Source organism: Hippopotamus amphibius, chromosome 3 (genome assembly GCF_030028045.1).
Source record: "Hippopotamus amphibius kiboko isolate mHipAmp2 chromosome 3, mHipAmp2.hap2, whole genome shotgun sequence".
NCBI classification, from domain to species: Eukaryota; Metazoa; Chordata; class Mammalia; order Artiodactyla; family Hippopotamidae; genus Hippopotamus; species Hippopotamus amphibius.
The window spans coordinates 185,197,864-185,219,123 of NC_080188.1; the positions used below are offsets into that span (position 1 = coordinate 185,197,864).

General features: G+C 35.7%; 1 protein-coding gene across 1 annotated transcript in view; it reads left to right on the plus strand.

The window, feature by feature from the left end:
- The window catches only part of USH2A (usherin), a 758,076-nt gene that overhangs the window by 616,855 nt on the left and 119,961 nt on the right, over nucleotides 1-21,260 (plus strand). The window contains exons 59-60 of the mRNA XM_057727708.1: nucleotides 10,935-11,093; nucleotides 12,523-12,685. Of these exons, the coding sequence (XP_057583691.1) occupies nucleotides 10,935-11,093; nucleotides 12,523-12,685 (322 nt within the window). The remainder of the gene's footprint in view (nucleotides 1-10,934; nucleotides 11,094-12,522; nucleotides 12,686-21,260) is intronic.

Here is a 21,260-nt window from a genome sequence, read left to right on the forward strand (position 1 = left end):
TCCCCCTTGGTAACCGTAAGTTTGTTTTCTACATCTGTGACTCTGTTTCTGTTTTGTAAATAAGTTCATTCGTACCATTTTTTTAGACTCCACACATAAGTGATGTAATATAATATTTGTGCCACTATTAGCTGACCTTAAATAAGTCATTTTGTCTGAGTCTCGGTTATCTCCATCTGTAAAATGGAGATAATGATAGATCCTACACGTAGGGTTGTTTTAAATATTAAATGAGATAATTTACATAGTTGGCATACATAATCTGGAATGTATAATATTCTATAGGTAGTGATAACTCTAGGAGAATTATTTTTACCTTTAATTGTTCATTTTAAATATGTATCTGCCACAATATTTGCTAGGTGCCAAGGCCCCCACTTTCAAAACTGCATATTACAAGATTGGGTTTGTAAATTTTTATGACTTCTTTCAAGTTTCCCAGAATTTTGTCATTTTTTTCTTTGAGTTCAATTTCATATTTTCATGCTTAATGTATAATGTTTCTGTTTAGAAAAGGATCCTTGTGAAATATAACACAAGTTTTGCTTTTTTAATGTCACCTTAACTCTTGTCTACCTCAGGCTTTGTAGAAATTGTTCATTCCAGTCCAGCCTAAGGGATATTGTAGAAATGCTTTACACACTAACTCTGACCATGTAACCAATGGTTAATAAATCTATAATATCCAGACCTGTCAATCTTTTAGTTTCAGATGCACAAATCCATTACAGAAACCCTGTAATATATGGAAAGATTAAAATCTTAAACTTTTTTCCTTGTGCCTAGAAGGATTTTGAACTCAGTAAACAGGCAGATGATTTTGACTTGTGTATAATCTACAGTTGATTTTATTTGAAAGTACCTCATGCTGTGTTTTGATTTCGATAATAAAAACATTTTTCTATTCCTGAATAGTCACAAATATATACTTTAAACAGGAAGAAAACAAACTTGTTATAACTGGAAGTTGTTTATTTGCTGACAATCAAGAGCTTTCTAGGTATTCATCATACTCTCCGGCCATTACAAAGTGATTACATCATACGTAGAGCTGGAAAATGAGCAAAACAGTCCATACCCATAGTTCCCAAACCTGAGTGAACGTTAGAATCACCTGGAAAGCTTGTGCAAAGACAGATTCTCAACCTCAAGGTTACTGAATAAGAATATCCTGGGATGGAGTTGAGTTCCACACATGACTTTGATGTCCTCCAAGTTTAGTAACCATGGGTCACCCGTATTAGGCAAAAGTGGTCAGTTACAATAAATCTCTGAAAATGTGAATCAAACAAGTTCCCTTTGAATGTCCAAAGCCAAAATAATGGTTAACTGATTTTTTTTCCACACGTATTTTGTTTTGTGGTCAGTAAGGACACAGTGACCTTACACAGGCAAGTTGCTGGGAGAAAAAAAAAAATCTCTGTGGTTGCCTGGCAACAGAAAATGACCTAGGCAATTAAGTGGGCTTTCAATTTACACATTATTAATTATCATTGCTATCTATAAATTGTCTTATTGTTTGTAAATCCTATTAAAAACAGGGGTGTGGGCCAGAGAATATATGAGAATATTCAAGGGAAGAGAAAACTGTGATACTGGTGGCAAATATCATATATTCATTGACATTACTTGTGTATATTTGCCATTTGTTAAATTCCTAGTATGTGCCAAACACTTCGATAAGGATTTTCCTGGCCTTACATCAGTTAATTCTCATGCAAACCCTGGTAGACAAGTAATCTCATTATCAAAATATTCAGAATATTAAGAATCTTGAATCTCAAAGAAGTGATATAATTTACTCAAGGTCACACAGCCTGAATTCAAATTCAGGTCTACTCTCTACTATCGGTTCAAAGAGTAATTTCTTCCTATCTTTGGCTTAACTCTTAAATCCAAATCATACTTTCCATTTATTGCCTAAAGTCTTTTAGATTTGTGATAGAGCAACTAGGTTTTTTGAAATAATAGCCCAGAGGGCCAAGAAGCAGAGCTAGGTGTTGGCAAAAACCAAATGATTTGGGGAGAAAATGTTTTTTTTGTGGGGCATGTCAAGACCAGAAGAGTTAATGGTGGAAAATGACAAGTCCCTGAAGGGAAAATATCTACCTGGCAATAGTTATTTCCCAAGGCGTGAGGGAACTAGTAACCAGAAGCCTTTACCAAGCCATCCGGAAGTATAGAAAGAATAGGCATGGCTCAGCAAAACTAGATTCCAGGTCCAGGAAGATTTTAATTAGGTGGGAGAGGAAAATAGTCATTTCTCAAGTAACTGCAAAGAGATCATTTAAAGACTATTTTAAAGCCTTTTTAGACATTCTCTTACCTCCCAAGTAAATCCTGGTTCACTTTATCTCCTTATTGCTTGAAAAATGTTAGTGGTAAGATTATTAAAACACTCCAAAGTCAAGAAAACCAAGATTTCCACTCTTTTGTACGTTATTTGTACCTTCAGATCAGATGATACACAAACGACATATCCTTATAAAATGTTTGCTAAATTAATAAAGAAACGAAATAGTGAGTTAACTTCTAAAATTTATCATTCAGGCAAATGTAAGTAACTTGTGGATTTTCTGCTGTTTAAAATTATTCAAACACTTGATTTGCCATAGAAGCCCACATTCAGTGGGTACTCGGTATATGCTGGCTGTTCTTATTTGAATCTACAGACAACATAAACCAGGTTAGGTTATTCCTAAACATTTCTTCTCACCTTTAACAAGCTCTGAAGCTTGGGTCAGAACTTACACATTCATATTAAAGAGAAAAAAAGGATATATGTTACCTTAATTGTTGAAAAGTATAGAAAATGAAGATGAACACACTTCATGAAACATAAATGGTTTACTCAGATTAAAAATGGAGATAGGCATCCATGCTGCTTCAGAATCCAAACATTCAAAATTATTTAAACTCTGAAGGTAATGATAGGACTTTCTAATTTATCAAGGTGATGACTCTATTTTGAACTATGCTAGCCCTTAATCATCTTCTAATTAACGTCATTGGACTCAACACCCGCTTTTTCTCACTAAAAATGGTGAATTTTTTAGGCTGGATGCATAATATTGAAATACTGGTGCTTTTCCTTTCACATTTATCTCTTAGTCCATTAAAGAAAAGAATTGGCAACAGTTCTTCTACTGAGAAATCATTTAAATTAACATTGGTTAGGAATATAAATGATTTTTATTCATCAAGTTTTGATTAAAGTGTAGCTAGCCACAATATGGCCCCTCTGTATACATTAAGCATCTTGGTGTTCAGTGAGCTCATCAGCTGCAGTGTATTAGATCAGATACTATCCATTTATAGTCAAAATTGGCATTAAGCTTTCTAAAGAATTCATGTTGCATTAATTGGGATGATTTAACATTGGCAATTGTTTCAGGTTTCTTACAAGTATAATAACCAAGTGACAAGCAGTGATGAGTTTCAGAAGAAACTGTAAAACTCATCTCAATGATTTGTAGTTTATTTTGCATATTAATTCACTTATCTTTTTCAGTTTTATTGAGGTATAATTGACAAATAAAATGGTAATATATTAAAGTGTATAACATGATCATTTGATATACATGTACATTGTGAAAGGGTTCCCACCATTGATTTAATTAATACATTCATCATCTCGTATATTGCCTCCTTTCTTCTTTTTTTTTTTTTCTTGGTGAGAACACAAGTTCTATTCTCTTAGCAAATTTCAATTACACTATACAGTATTATTAACTATAGTCACTGTGTTATATAATAGATCTTCAGACCTTATTCAGCTTATAACTGAAAGTTTGAAGCCTTTTACCAACCTATCCCTATTACTCCCATCCTCTCAGCCCCTGGCAACCAGCATTTACTGTTTCTATGAGTTCAACTTTTTTTTAATGATTCCATATATAAGAAATACCATTAAGTATTTGTCTTTGTCTGGCTATTTGACTTGGCACAATGCCCTCTAGGTTCATCAGTGTTGTAGCAAATGGCAGGATTTCCTTCTTTTTTAAGGTTGAACAATTTTCATTGTATATATATCACATTTTCTTTATCCACTACTCCATTAATGGACAGTTAGGTTGTTTCTATACCTGGACTATTGTCAATAATGCTGCAGTGAACACAGGCGTGCAGCTATCTCTTTGAGATAATGATTTCATTTTCTTTGAATATATACGCAGAAGTAGAATTGTTGGATCATATAGTAGTTCTACTTTTAATTTTTTGAGGAACCTCCATGCTGTTTTCCATAGTGCCTGTACCAGTTTACACTCCCAACAACAGTGTACAAGTTTTCCTTTTTCTCCCCTTCCTCACCAGCATTTATCTCCTGTCTTTTTGATAACAGAGATCCTAACAAGTGTGAAATGATATCTCATTGTGGTTTTGATTTGCATTTACCTGATGATTATTGATGGTGAGCACCTTTTCATGTACCTGTTGGCCATTTGTGTGTCTTCCTTGGAAAAATGTCTTTTCAGATCTTTTGTTCATCTTTTACTTGGGTTATTTTTTTACTATTGAGTTGTATGGGTTCCCTGTGTACTTTGGATATTTAATCCCTCATCATATACATGGTTTGCAAATATTTGCTCTCATTCCATAGGCTGTCTTTTCATTCCATTGATGGGTTCCTTTGCTGTGCAGAAGCTCTTTAGTTTGACATAGTCCCATCCATTTTTGTTTTTGTCGCCTTTGCTTTGGGTGTTTAACAAATTTATCTTACCTTATTGAGTCCTAATGTGTGCTAGGCATTTTTGAAGAGATTAACACATATCTCTTTTAATGTTCATAACAACTTGTAGTATGTCCAGTGTTCTCCCTGTGTTGCTAATGAGAAAAGTCAATTTCGATGTTAAAAATTTTTTTTAGATGATTCATCACATAGGTGTCAGAGCCAACCCACAATGAATCTGACTCCAAATTCCATGAGCAAAACCACTGTACTATATTTTTTCACTATTTTTCTACCTAAACAGTGCAGAAAGCAGATGAGTTTTTTCTGCCTTCTGCTATGATCCAATTCAAAAGCAAAAAAAAAAAAACAAAAAAAAAACAAAAAACAAATCCATAGATACAGCAAACATAAATGAGGATAAAATAGTTCAAGGGTAGTTCATCCAGTAACCCAGTAGGATCATTTTCTTTGCAGCATAAATTTCATCGGATGTAATTCATTTACATTTGAGTAGATTGATTTATCTATTCATTTTAACAAATGTGAAAATGTTTACTGTGTGCCTCTCAGGAGCGAGGCATGATTCTAGACATCTTAAGAGTTAAAAAAAAAGAATGAATGAGATATTGCCCCTCTTGTCAAAAATCCTACCCTCTAGTTGTGTAGAAAAGGTATAAAATGATAACTATTATACAAACTATGTAAAATGTCCATGCAATTGGTATGGATGTGTGTTCAAGAGGGTCCAGTGTCACTTCCATGGCTCCAAAAGGACATGACCAAGATACCCCCATCTCTACAAAGAAGACATTAAGCTAATTTGTTAAAAGCATTATGTGAAGCACAGCCCATGGTTTGAAGCAAAGATGGCTATCAAATCGAATTAACAGTTTTCCTCTTAGAATTGTTCTCGCTCCAGCTCCTAAAAAAAGATTTTAAAAAAGAATTGTTTGATTGACTTGTCCCATTGTAAAGTATGCACCTGCTGTGAAATGAAGCCACGGAGGGGGAAAAAAAGTTGAATAATTTAACTTTTTTATTTGTAAAGATAATCAGGGTTTTTCTGATTACATCTTAACTTCATAAATGTTAAATAACCTATCAGCATCTAGTTGTTGTAAATTATGAAAAGGAGCCTTGCAAGGAATATTAACCAACAAAATCCTTGTTCTTTAGTGAACAAGAAAATGTGTTATGGCAGCTTGTCATCGTGCGACTGGTAACTTTGACACCAAATAACAAAACTGCCATTTGTACTTAGGGTAAATTGGTTCACGTGAGTTTCCACTGCTCCTCTTGCTCTGACATAAATTTATGAACTCGGGAACTAACCAAGTCGTGTGGCTTGCCAGCTGACTTTAACAAATATGCCCATTTCATTTCATTTAGTCATCAGAGTACCAGGGGGCTAGGTCGTTTCAGACTCATTGCAGATGGTCTAGGGTTTGGCGGAACACAGGAGGCTTTCATGTCACTGTCCTGTAAATTATGACAGTGGAGGGGGCCCTCTTTCCTCAACGTGTGTCAGTATTTGACATGTGCACAGCTTCACAGAGCGTTTTCTATTTCAATACCTCATAGGTGTATGTAAAAGACATTTATTTCCGATTAACCAAGACGTGAAAAATGCATTTTCCAGGTTTATGCTTTGACCAGTCGTGATCAAGATAATGTCTATATTTGAAGTGTGGCAGAAGTACAGTTTTGTTCCCTGACCTCCTAGGAGACATGTCCTTTTAAGCAGAGAAGTTACTGGAAGCAGACAAGTTGGTACAGACTAAAGACATATAATAAGTTGCAAGCTCAGCCAAAATTAAAGGGAGACCACTCTAAATTACTGCTGAGAATGAAGATTAGGATGTCTTCACAGGAATACAACTTGATCATATCCAAATACACGTAAACAATAAAACTAGATAACAAAATATTGTTACAAAGATATTTACTTGATTCAATATCGCATTGATTTGTAATTGGAATAGCAGCTTTATGTAAAAGATGGGTTCAGAAGTGTTTGCAGGCACATGAAAACAGTGTCATAGCTATGGGGTATTTTTTTCCATTTTGTTCCATTTTTGTTTTGGGGAGATGGGGTATTTTTTTCCATTTTGTTCCATTTCATTTTGTTTTATGGAGATGTCTATAATTTACTCAGCACTCTCTATGTCGTAGTAATGAACTAAAATGTTTTACATACATTTTTTAATTTAATCATTTCATATCTTTATGAGGCGGCTATTAGCATCATCATTTTACAGATGAAGAGACTGGTGTCCATAGAGGGTGGCTAATTTACCAGGGACAGATGAAGTCAGAAGAGGGATTTGATCTGACTCCATTCTGTGGTGTATCAAGTTCATCAGAAATCATGGTATATATTTCAAATGTGTGTTTGTGAAACTTTTCTACAAGATCTACCCTAGGATCAGAGAAGACAGAATGAACATAGTAATCCCAGGAGGTCTGGAAAAAACCTGAAGCAATCACCATAACCTTGCAATTTTTTTGAGGTCTTGCCTTTTATCTTAAAAATTCATGCAAAAAAAAATTCATGCAAATTTGGCATTGAATTCTGATGTGTTTGTCTCCATCCAAAAAATAATGTATTGTATAATTTATCATTCAGGGATGCATTTTCTACTAATCTCTTTAGCTAAAGCATAATACACTGCTATATTTCAGGAAATTAAATCAATCTGAAGTAAACCAACCCCAATAACAGGCTCAATGTCCAGGCAATTCTTCCTCTCTTCATTTTGTCATAAATACGTGTGCACAAACAGCAACTTTTTTTCCACTGCTTTACAGACCATTTCAGGGTAACAATAAGGAGAAATGCCCCAAATCTTAGGTGGGATGCTCTGACATGCCAAGGTGCTCTGGATGGATATTCCTATAAGCATATCTTCCTACTGTGAAAGGTCAAATTGCAGACCAAGAGGGTGCTGATTCACTCTTCAATCTCTTTTACTACCTCGAGCAATACTCCCCAAAGAACATCTTTAGTGGGAAAAAAAAAACTAATTATATTGCTCTTTGTTTTGCCTCTAATACAGAACTTAAGGTTTCCTCACCCATTAATGAACTCAGAGTCTCCAATGCTCCCTGTAATCAATGCTCTTCATCCAACTCCAAGCTTCATTTTAATTATAGCAGTCTTATTGGGAGCAGTAAAAACATTCCCAGCTTCGTCTTGCAGTTGAGGGTTAGGCCTTGAAGAATATCTTCTAAATGATCTTATTACATGTACTCACTGTATCATTAAAGAGAAAATGAATTTACTTTAATTTTCTAGGTATTAATCTTTGTTATGATATCTAAAAAAAATAAGATAGAATTGTCCATTACCTGAGACTGAGCAGAAATATCACGGTCCTAGTCAGCTTTTCGTCCCATGTCTGGGGAATAGTACACATGATGAGTTCATTTTAAAGCCATAGTAAGCGATGAAAATTAAATTGTGTTTGACTGCACCAGGAATAGTATTTGTACTTGTTCAACACTGGTTATGTCCACATAAACTTTTTCAGCTGGTGTGCAGTTAGTTCACTCTGAAGTGGCTATTGAGTTAAAACAACTGAGTAGTGAAAGTTCTCATAACTCACTAGGCATATAATTTTCTAGTCTTGTGCTTTTTTCTTTTTTTTTTTTCCGCTGCATTAGGTCTTAGTTGCAGCACACGGGATCTTTGTTCCAGCATGTGGGCTTCTCTAGTTGTGGTGCACAGGCTTCAGAGCATGTGGGCTCAGTAATTGTGGCACGCAGGCTCTCTTGGTGTGGTGTGAGGGCTCTAGAGCTCAAAGGCTTAGTTGTCCCATGGCATGTTGGATCTTAGTTCCTTGTCCAGGGGTCAAACCTGCATCCCTGCATTGGAAGGCAGATTCTTAACCACTGGACCACCAGGGAAGTCCCACTAGTCTTGTGCTTTTTAGAGAGAAAAATCCACACCCACTTTTTGTGCACAAGGAATAGGGGGTTCTGCTGGTTTCCCCTACCTTGGGCAGGGGAGTTGTGTATTTCACAAACTTTACAAGTCAAATTGATTTTGGGAAAGAGGGTCATGTTTGTCCTTGTCTCCTAAAATACTTTGACACAAGTCCACAAATGTCCAGGGTATGTGGATCTCGGTTTGGGAAAACTGCTCTTTAGAACTTCAAATATTCACCTATAATTTTGCTCCATCGGTGGTAATTCTAATTGCTCCATCACTTTTTTCCTCTGTAAGTAATCAGTCTCCAAGACCTGTTCTGCCTGTCTACACATATTCTCTCAAAATTATCCTTTTGCTTTTTCCACCAATGGTCCTAATCCTAGTCTTTATTATCAAGAGACAACATAAATATAGAGAGAGAAGCTTTGGTATCAAATGGGCCTGAGTTCAAGTGTGGCTACCCCAATTAATCTATGCAATATCTGGAACAAGTTTCTCCTCTGAGCCTTGGTTTCCTCATTTTAAAAAATGGTAGTAATATTTACCTTACAATATTGTCGTGTGGTTTCTTTCATTCATTCAATCGACATTTGAGCTACTGCTCTGTACTAAAATCTAAGCATTGGAACTACCTTAAAATGGAGAACAAAGTCCCCAGCTGTATGAAGCTGACATTGTAGTGATATTAAATGAGATCATGTATGTTGCCTGGCATAAAACAGGAATGCAGTGAAATGCTGTTCTTGTTTGTGTTGTTGCTACAACCATGCAGTGACTTTCAAACTGGTATCCCTACCTCCTAGCTCACATGTTTTCAATCCATCGTTTACCTGTCAGCAGTGGTTCTTCCTCAAATATAGGTTAGAGCTTGTTAACATCTTCAGACTCTCATGCTGCTGATTGTATATAAAACCCAAACTTCTTAAAGAAATAAATGATAAAATATACTGGTCCCTTGAGCTTGAGAGTGAAGAAAGCAAGGTCTACTCTGAGGGTCTTACTCTAAGGCCTCCAGCATAGGGAAATGGAGACAGGAAACCCAAAAAGAATAACAGGTTTGGGAATGGAAAATAGTGTAATTCTTTTTTGGACCTATTGAGGTTGAGGACTCTGTGAAGTAAGCTGTTCAAAATACAAATCTGGAACACAGGAAAGCCATAAAGCCAGAGATAAGAATTTAGGAATCGATGATAGAATAACAGTAAGTTAAGCTATAAGGACAAAGCAACAGTTTAACTAGGATGCTCTACATTTAAAGTTAAAATTCTCAACCTGGGTTGCCAAATTCAGCACCATCTAGCACCTTTCTGAAGAAAACGACTAATCAGCCCTTCTGACTAGGATCAATATTTCCTTCAGAGACTCCTCATTTTCATCTCTCCTACACAAAATCCTGAACACCTCTGGTGTCTACTAGCTCTTCTGCCCCCTCATACATCAGAGTGGTAGCTACAAAAAGCAAAACCACATTTCATTCTTTAGTCCTGCGTTATAGATTTCCTTGTTTCTGTAGCAAAGACACTTATTTACTTACTACAGAGGTAAGTAATAAAGCCCGCATGTTAGAAGCTGTCAGATCACTGAGAAAACTTGAGTGGGAAACCTGATTGTATCCTTTATTCAAGGCTCATAAGCTCTCCTTAAGAAAGTGTGCATGTTGTTCATGGCCAAATAAAACTTACAGGCGTTTAATTCTATGAAGAGGTTGTAAAGAGGCTAAACTGACAAGACCTTCTTTCCTTAGGAGGCATTGTGAAAAATGACAGTTTTTGAACCCAAATTTCATATACATTTAGGTCCATAAGTCTTACTGACAGAGTGGACTGTCCTGACTCAATAATTAATGCACTGGGAATTCTCTAGGTAGACTGTGATTTGGGTACTTTATGGGCTATTATGTCAAGGATCTGTGTCAGACAAGATACATACACGATGCGTACAGAAAAATTATTGTCACAAGCAAAGCTGATGGGGTTTTTTATGTACTTTAAGAGTATGTAAGCTTAGGAAAAATATATGACACGATTTCTAATTGCCTTGTATTTATTTGCCTTGAAACATGCCTTTGTTTTTATTTGCCTATAGAGTCTATCTTTGAATAGAATTATTATATTTCATTTGTTTTCAAAAATGGGCGATGAACATTTCTTACTTTTGGAACAGGCAGTCTAATGTTTTCCAACTTAAGTTGCATGCAGTTATTCATTGCTATGTTAAGCAATAGTATACCTTTAAGTTTAGAATTTGAAATATACATTGTTCTTAAAAGATGAACATTTGTTGACCAAACATCCATACATGTTTTTATTCTCTCTCTCTCTCTCTTTAAAGGGATCCTCACTCCCAGGATACCTGTGGAGTACAATGTCTTACTCAACGCTGGGAGTGTAACACCGCTGGTCTTCTCTGTTGGTCATCAACAATCCATCCGTCTGCAACATTTGGCTCCCTTCACACAGTATGAGATAAGGATACAAGCATGTCAAGATGGTAAAGTCTTTCAGACACTTGTCTGGGATTTCTATTGAAAAGTATTTTATTAAAAAAAATCATTACAAAGGAATAGATTCTCAATTCAAATACAAAGACTAACATTTCATTTCTTATGTGTACTGGACTGTTTACCCAGAAAAATCAGAGCCTGGCATTGAATGAAGCATCATGCATTTCTGCACATTAAATCATGAGCATTTCTACACATTAAATCATGAATATTTAAATACAGGACAATGGTGGCTTTGCAAAGTCTTGTTTTATAAGGCCCTTTAAAAGAAAAACACCTGGAGCACATAAAGGAATCATTGGTAATATAAAACGAAATAGGCATTACAAAAATCTCATAGGAAATGTACTCACCCTGGATCTATTTCAATTTTATTTAGGAGTGCAGGAGTAGGGAGGGAGACATTATCTAGAAGTTGTTACACTCAAATGAATCTTAACATATTTTACAGTGTTTCCCTGATACCTAGCTCATGTACCTAACCTGTCGTCTTGAGTTTCATGGCTTAGGCTGGTGGTCAATGAAATTGTCATCTATCTTTGTGGTCTTAAGGAAGAGCCCCTCTCACTTCCTGCATTCCTCTGCGTATTATATAATATAGAACACCCAACTGCTAAGAGAGACAAGGTGTAACTCCAAAAAAGTTGCTTCTTAGATTAAAGAAATTTACCTATTTTATACTCAACATGAAACTCCTGTCTTTAGGAACTTCTGTTTCCAAGTGAATACTATTTCCCACAGAGTTGGTTAGGACTGGGGGTCTGCCATTTTGCTTATGCTTCATTTCCGAAACTGAGTCAGTTTGCCCACCTTTCTCTACAAACCAGGCCAAAACATTTTGTTTGAAGAGCATTGCTTTCCCTGACCCCATCTTCAGCTAATCCACATGAAAATAGCTTTAAATTAAGGTCTTGATTTAAATGCAAAATCAACTGCTCTAGGTTCCTAAAACTATGCTGTGAAGAAACAATATCCTTCAGAGTCATTGTTTGACTTTTGTGTGTTGAGAGAACAATCATTATTTTTAAATATTGGCAAAATAACATACTATTATTAAGAGCATACATGATGTGCAGGTCACACATAGACTTATGAAATTGAAGCATATTTTCACTTTCTGGCTAGAATAACTACAATAAACTAGAGAAACCTCAGTTCAGTCAAGTATAGGCTTTATTGTCTATGCTTGTATAAAAAATGTGGTTAATTAATGGATTTTCCAAAAATAATTCCTTATTTAAATATTCAAATCCTGTAGAGATTTAAATACTAGTGCAAAATATATATACAAGTGTGTACACAAAATGTCAGATAAAATGATTTTCATAATATCCTTACCCTCCTATGGGCACATGTAACTCTTTTCCCTGCTTGAAAAATTACTAAAGGTCTTGGTTTTCTTTTCCTCTTTTCTAGGAGGTTGTGGAGTTAGCAGTAGGATGTTTGTCAAAACAGCTGAAGCAGCCCCCATGGATCTAAATTCCCCTGTCCTAAAGGCACTGGGGTCAGCTTGCATAGAGGTTAAATGGATGCCACCTAAAAAACCAAACGGAGTCATCATCAACTACTTTATTCACAGGTAACATTGACTATTACTATTATTGTTAATTATTTAAGAATGTGTACTATTCCAGGACTGTAGAATCAAATACATTTTCTATTTCCATAAAGGAATGGATGGGAATTCATGTGTTTTGGAACACCTACTAGAAACTAAAATGGGTACTGGAAACTTCCACACATTATCCAAGGGAAAAAGCCACAACTAGCATGCAGCGTTTTTGTTTGAGCCCTCTTTGAAAGATGAGACCTCATAGCCCCAGAGGCCTTACCTTTGATGGAAGGGTAGAGCTGTCCTCTGGGGGCTTACTGACCAAGAGGCATAGTCATTCCAGAGGAAGAACCAGGTCTAGGACGAGCATTCTCATTATTTCCCACCACCTAGTATGTGGAAATTGGAAAGGCTTTTTCTCATCCTCAAAAGATGGCACTTTTCACTCTGCAGTTCCCCTTCTGTTTTGAGGCTTCCGCTTAGCTGGCTAGATGGTATTAATGCAGCTTCTTTTCACCATGATGTGCAGAATTAATTAAGTGTATCCACTTAAAATAAAGAAAAGAGGGAAAGAGCGGGGTGGAGGAAGGGAAGGAGAAAGAGTGAGGAGAGTGAGAGTGAAAATGAGGATGAGAGAGGGAGAGAGAGAGAGAGATGGCGGTTCCATGGGCATTTTGGTTTGAAGGGTATTGTGCTACTTGATCCAGTTTTCAGTTGATCAACATGGGCATAGTTTTAAGTTAATGTTTTTTTCAAATATATAATGATAATGAGGAGGAAGTGGAAAGAGAGAAAAAGGCAGACAGATACAGAGAGAGATGCAGGGAGAGGGAGGAAGAGAGAGAGCAGGAAAGGAGAAAGTAAAGCAAAAACAGGGGGAAGGGGCCAGAGAACCTGTCACCTGAGAACTTGCCATCTGTCTTAGTCCATTCAGGCTGCTATAACAAAAATACTATAAACTGGGTAGCTTATAAACAACATTCATCTCCCATAGTTCTGGTGGCTGAGAAGTCCCAAGATCAAGGTGCAGACACATTTGCTGTCTAGTGAGGGCCCACTTCCTTGCTGACAGATGGCCATCTTCTTACTGTGTCCTCACATGGCAGAAGCAGCAGGGGCCCCTGTGGGGTCTCTTTTATAAGGGCACTAACCCCATACGTGAGGGCTCCACCCTCGTGACCTAATCACCTCCCAATGGCCCCACCTCCTAATACCATCACCTTGGAGGTTAGGATTTCAACATATGAATATGGGGGGAACACTGTCATTCAGATCACAGCACTGAGACGGAAAGACACTTTCTAAGACAGGCACCAGCAGACATAAAAAATTTGCAGCTGAAAACCCCATTCCACATGCCGTCTATTTAAATCAGGCATACAAAGCCCAACACATTCTTTCTCAGATCTTCACCCCCACATCAGCATCATTGGTTAGTCTCTTCTACAGCCTCACACCTTCCCTTATTTGGTCCTACACCCTGGACACATCGTGAAACTTAGTTTAGTCTCCTCTTATAACTTCAGATATTGAAACCCTTTCATTCAGACCAATCTTCAGCAATGGGTTTGTAAGGAAAATTATGAAGGGAGAAAGTATTATTGTATTTCTGGTGATGTAAATGACATTGTCAAAAACAAGCAAGTCAAATGTTTTTGTCTCAGCAAGCATTAATTTGAGGAATAATATTTCTGATTCAAATACACATGAACATGTAAAAATGGCTTTGTGAATTTACATTTTACACTAAGTACATTAGTACAGCTTCTAAAATGCCCATCCTCTTGGAATAGTTTTCTTTCATCTACTTAATGCTAATTGTATGAGAAAAGCACATCAAATTCCTATTCTGAATAAAAGGAAATAAAGTATCTGTTATAGACCAGGATGTGGCTTCACTCTGTTGGTTTTGTAAATAAAGCTCATGATTACAGTGACTATTCCATGGCAGCTATAGAGAGGGAAAACAGGAAATATAATGCAGAAAGCCCGCTTCAATGAAAAATACTGTAAATTGAATTTGACAGCATCTGATGGCATTTGATTATTCTAGTCACAGCCAAACAATGATATAAAGAGTAATATGAAACAGAATGTGTTACTGCCTAGCAGACTCAAAAGCAATAAACCTTCCTCCAATGTGACACAATCACTTCACAATCATAATTGTAGCCTGTTTGATACCTCTGAGTACAGCAGAAGGGCACTGACTGACATAGATACATTTTGTTTTTTATTTAAAGTGAAATGAAAATGGCGCGCTGGGGCTCCAGATACAATCGTTATATTCACCTACATAGGCATGAATCACTTGGCAGTTATTTCAGCTGAAGTTTAAATGTGCTTAGACAACAACAATATCAAATTTTTCTTAGATAGCTGCAAAAAAAAAAATCAGAAATTTGTTAGGACAGAAATAGAATGTAGACACATAGTTCTTTTTCATTCTGGGACTCCATAGAGCCCTGCGTATAGTTATAGCCACAAGCCTGCAGTGTTTCTGGGAAGGTTATGGCATGTAATTTCTGCTTCATCATTTGCCCGCTCTTTCTTCTATCACCACCAAAGGAAATCCATTTAGCTCAAATCAAAGACGGGATTTGACCTATGCAGATATTTTCATTAAATTTCAGGAAGCCAATTTGCCAATCCCATCTTGAAAATGTTTGTCACCGCTCTCTCCAAGCCCCCAAACCATTTCCCCTCAGTAATTCCCTTCTAGTGTTTAAATGTTGCCTCTAGATAACATCCTGTTGAAAAGAGTCTGCCCTAATAAACAGATAAGATGTTTATGACTTTAGAAAACAAAACAAAAAGAGCCTAGTAAGGACAAGACTATTCATGTGATTACTCCTGGTTAGTTCACCTGTTAATTTGATATTTCCTGTTAATTTGATACTTTATTTACATTTCTTTGTTGACCACACATGAATTGCAAAAGAGATTTCCTACAATAGGGACAACCTTTACATTAGTGTTTTGCAACCTTTTTACTGATACGGTATAGAGAAGGCCATCTTGGGCATTTGCTTTCTCCTCATTGAAGTTTGGCTTGTATAATAAAGATTCTTCAGTATTTCCCCTTTATCTTATATCTGTAATCTTGTAAATGGCAACATCCATCCACAAAATCCAACTTCTATTTACAAAATCCACCAAACATTTTTTCTTAAGACTTCACAAAACACATAATAAAATGATCTCCCACTAAGAACTTCCATTTTAAGAGAGACAAAAATGTGTGGAGTTTTATTCTCAAAAGCAGTCTCTAAATAAAGAAAAAGATTGGATCAATATTCAATGAAAGACAAAAATATACACAAATACCTTCTAAACACTGTAAAAGTAAAAATACATGATGAACATTCTGAGTATTCAAATAGCTGAATATTCAAGAAAACTGAGTAAGGTTTCGAAGGATAAAATCTGAGATAGTTTGAATAGATGGATGATATGGAAGAATATTCCAAGCAGGATACCATAAATAATATTTTTTAGAATGAATAATTAAGCTGATCGAGTAAACTAAGAAAAAAGGGCATTAATTCAAAGGTGAAGGAATTTTTATGCAGTCAGTTTGTGCTATGTGGGAAGACAGTATGGATGTAGGATGGATGGATGGATGGATGGATAGATGATAGATGGATAATAGATGATAGATAATGTTCATATTTACTGTAAGATCTGAGTTCTATTACCAAGGACCTTTATTATAGTAGAAGATGTAAGTCAAACTAAGCAAACAAACAAAAAAACCAAGCAGTATAAGGTGAGAAATATAAATATTTACCAAAAAATTTACAGGAGATAGGGATTCTTTCTGTCTGGAATATTTATGGAAGTCTTCCATGAATGAAGTTGATGTCATTGAGACTTGGCCTTACAAAATAAAAATTTAATGACTGTTTAAATTAGAAATAATTTTTTGAAAAAAAGGTTTTTAAGAGTACAGAATATTACAAAGGTTACTTATCTCGTTTTTATGACTTACCCATGTCACAGACCTACCCATGTCATATATAATTCCCATAAATAGAAATAACTACTGTTAATTTTAACATATGTAAAATTCATGTTTTCTATTTATGGTTTCCCTTCCATAAAGGAATTCTATTGTTCAAATTTTCTTTGGACATTTACTCACACACACACACACACACACACCCCTCATTTCTTTGAAATGACTCAACAATATTTTGTTATATGGTTGTGTGTCATGTATTATTTAACCAGTCCCCTACTGGTGGCAAAATTGGTGATTTCCAAGTTTTCATTACAAAAGCAATTCTCCAAAAAAATCTTTACAATAAACATATGGATGCTTATCCTTAGTACTAGAAGTACAGGATCCAATTTTGTGCATTTTAAATTTTTAGAGATTGCTAAACTATCTTCTAAAAATGGTATATAAGAATTTATAATAATTCTAAAAGCTCCTATCAATACTGGGATTCAACAGTCTTTCAGATCTTTGCTAGTTCACTATTTTAAATGACATGCTATTTTTTTAATTAAAAATTTTGGTTCATTATAAGCTATGCTGTTCATTTATTTCAAATATATATTTGCTAGTTGTGTGTGTACAGTATAGTATATATCCTTAGACTATTTTCTTTTGGATTGTTTCTTGTTAATTTATCTAAGCTTTTTGTATATTAGGGAAATTCTTTTAGTAATCATATTGAAAATAACACATCAATCATTTCTTCCAGCACTTTTATGGATCTACTCCTTGTATCTAAATATAGACTGGATTTTGGTTTTTGTTTTCTTGAAGTATAATTACCACACAACATTATATTAGTTTCAAGTGTACAAAGTAATGATTCAACATTTGTATAATTTTACAAATGATCACCACAATAAATCTAGTTACCATCTGTCACCATACAGTTACAAAAAAATTTTCTTTGTGATGAAAACTTTTCTTTACTTTCTTAACAACTATCAAATTTGCAACATAATATTATTGGCTCTAGTCACCATGCTGTATGTTACACACTTATTTCTTTTATATCTAGAAGTTTGTACCCCTTCACCCATTCTCCCTATCCCTCAAACCTCTCCCCTCTGGCAGCCACCAGGCTCTTCTCTGTATATGAGTTTGGTTTTGTTTTCTTTTGTTTCTTCATTTGTTTTGTTTTTTAGATCTCATGTGTGAGTGAAATCATATGGTATTTGTCATTCTCTGATTTATTTAATTTAGCATAATACCCTCAAGGTCCATGCATATTGTCACTAACAGCAAAGTTTCATTCTTTCTTGTGGCTGAGTAGTAGCCCATTATATATATACCACATCTTCTTTATCCGTTTATCCACAAATGAATACTTAGGTTACTTCCACATCTTGGCTGTTGTAAAAATGCTGCAATGAACATAGGGATACACATAGCTTTTCAAATTAGTGTTTTCATTTTCTTCAGATAAATACCCAGAAGGGGAATTGCTGAATCATACAATAGTTCTATTTTTAATGTCTTGAGGACCCTTCATACTGTTTTCCATAGTGTCTGTACCAATTTACATTTCATCACCAGTATATAAGCCTTCCCTTTTCCCTACATCCTTGTGAATACTTGTTATTTTTTATGCTTTTGATAATAGCAGTTCTGACAGGTGTAAGATGATATCTCATCGTAGTTTTGATTTGCATTTCCCTGATGATTAGTAATGTTGAGCATCTTTTCATGTTCCTGTTGGCCATCTTTATGTCTTCTTTGTAAAAAATGTCTATTCAGACCCTCTGCCCATTTTTTTAAGCTCTTTATTGGAATATAATTGCTTTACATGTTTGTACTAGCTTTTGAGGTACACCAAAGTGAATTAGCTGTATTTATACATGTATCCCCATATCCCCTCCCTCCTGTGACTCCCTCCCACCCTCCCTGTCCTGGCCCTCTAAGGCATCACCCATCATCGAGTTGATCTTCCTTTGTTATGCAGCAACTTCCCACTAGCTATCTATTTTACAGTTGGTGGTGTATATATGTCCATGCTACTCTCTCACTTCGTCCCAGCTTCCCCTTCACCCCACCCCACCCCCAACCCCGTGTCCTCCAGTCCATTCTCTGCATCTGCATCCTTATTCTTGCCCTGTCACTGGGTTCATTGAGACCATTATTTTAGATTCCATGTATATGTTAGCATACAGTATTTGTTTTTCTCTTTCTGGCTTACTTCACTCTGTATGACAGTCTCTAGGTCTATCCACCTCATTACATATAGCTCAGTTTCATTCCTTTTTATGGCTGAGTAATATTCCATTGTATATATGTGCCACATCTTCTTTATCCATTCCTCTGTTGATGGGCATTTAGGTTGCTCCCATGTCCTGGCTATTGTAAATAGTGCTGCCATGAACATTATGGTACATGGTTCTTTTTGGATTATGGTTGTCTCTGGGTATGTGCCCAGTAGTGGGATTACTGAATCATATGGTAGTTCTATTTGTAGTTTTTTAAGGAACTTCTATACTATTTTCCATAGTGGCTGTACCAACTTATATTCCCACCAACAGTGCAGGAGAGTTCCCTTCTCTCCACACCCTCGCCAGCATTTGTCGTTTCTAGATTTTTTGATGACGGCCATTCTGACCGGTGTGAGGTGATACCTCATTGTGACTTTGACTTGCATTTCTCTAATGATTAGTGATGTTCAGAATCTTTTCATGTGTTTGTTGGCCATCTGTATGTCTTCTTTGGAGAAATGTCTGTTTAGGTCTTCTGCCCATTTGTGGTTTGGGTTATTTGCTTTTTTGGTATTAAGCTGCATGAGCTGCTTGTATATTTTAGAGATTAATCCTTTGTCTGTGGTTCATTGGCAAGTATTTTCTCTCATTCTGAGGGTTGCCTTCTTGTCTTCTTTATAGTTTCTTTCGCTGTGCAAAAGCTTTTAAGTTTCATGAGATCCCATTTGTTTATTCTTGATTTTATTTCCATGATTCTAGGAGGTGGGTCCAAAAGGATCTTGCTTTGATGGATGTCATAGAGTGTTCTGCCTATGTTTTCCTCTAGGAGTTTTATAGTGTCTGGCCTTACATGTAGGTCTTTAATCCATTTGGAGTTTATTTTTGTGTATGGTGTTAGGAAGTGTTCTAATTTCATTCTTTTACATGTTGCTGTCCAATTTTCCCAGCACCACTTATTGAAGAGGCTGTCTTTTTTCCATTGTATATTCTTGCCTCCTTTGTCAAAGATAAGGTGCCCATATGTGCTTGGGTTTACCTCTGAGTTCTCTATTCTGTTCCATTGATCTTCCTTTCTGTTTTTGTGCCAGTACCATACTGTCTTGATCACTGTGGCCTTGTAATATAGTTTGAAGTCAGGAAGCCTGATTCCACCAGCTCCGTCTTTCCTTCTCAAGATAGCTTTGGCTATTTGGGGTCTTTTGCGGTTCCATACAAATTGTAACATTTCTTGTTCTAGTTCTGTGAAAAATGCCATTGGTAATTTGATCGGGATTGCATTGAATCTGTAAATTGCTTTGGGTAGGAGAATCATTTTCACAATGTTGATTCTTCCAATCCAAGAACATGGTATGTCTCTCCATCTGTTTGTATCATCTTTGATCTCTTTCATCAGTGTCTTATAGTTTTTTGCATACAGGTCTTTTGCCTCCTTAGGCAGGTTTATTCCTAGGTATTTTATTCTTTTTGTTGCAATGGTAAATGGGAGAGTTTCCTTAATTTCTCTCTCTGGTTTTTCATTGTTATTGTGTTGGAATGCAAGAGATTTCTGCACACTAATTTTGTATCCTGCTACTTTACTAAATTCATCAATTAGTGCTAGCAGTTTTCTGGTAGAGTCTTTCAGGTTTTCTATGTATAATATCATGTCATCTGCAACAAGTGAATCCAATTTGGATTCCTTTTATTTCATTTTCTTCTCTGATTGCTGTGCCTCTGCCCATTTTTTAATCATATTGTTTGTTTTTCTGTCATTGAGCTGTATGAGTTCTTTATATATTTTGGACATTAACTCATCAGATATATGATTTGCAAATGTCTTCTCCCATTCAGTAGGTTGACTTTTTATTTTATCGATGATTTCCTTCACTGTGTAGAAACTTTTTAGTTTAATTTAGTCCCATTTATTTATTTTTGTTTTTGTTGCCATTGCTTTTGAAGTTAGAGCCAAGAAGACACTGCTGAGAGCAATGTCCAGGAGCTCACTGCCTAAGGTTTCTTGCAGGAGTTTTATCTTACATTTATAGACTGATTTTGTTTTAAGGAATGAGATAGGAAATCTAGGCATTCATTTTTCTTTTTTTCTCAGAAAAATTAACTTTTAATAATTGCAATTCAGTCCTTAATTATACTTTAGATAAAATAACATGGAGAAAATTTACCTTCAACAGACTCATGCATTTACCTTGAATAGAATATCGTTCAGTGAACTTCTAACAAAGGTATTTCAGAATGAGAGTAATCCTAGAAGGAAGATCTGAGGTGCAGGAAAGAATAGTAAACACTGAATCAATTTGTTCAATGAATGGATAAGTACTTAAAACCTTTACAAGATATTTTTTAAATAATAGCTAAGTTGTAGAGTTTTTAAAAATCAGGAGTAAAAATGTTGTGCAAAAATAATTTGAAGACTGCA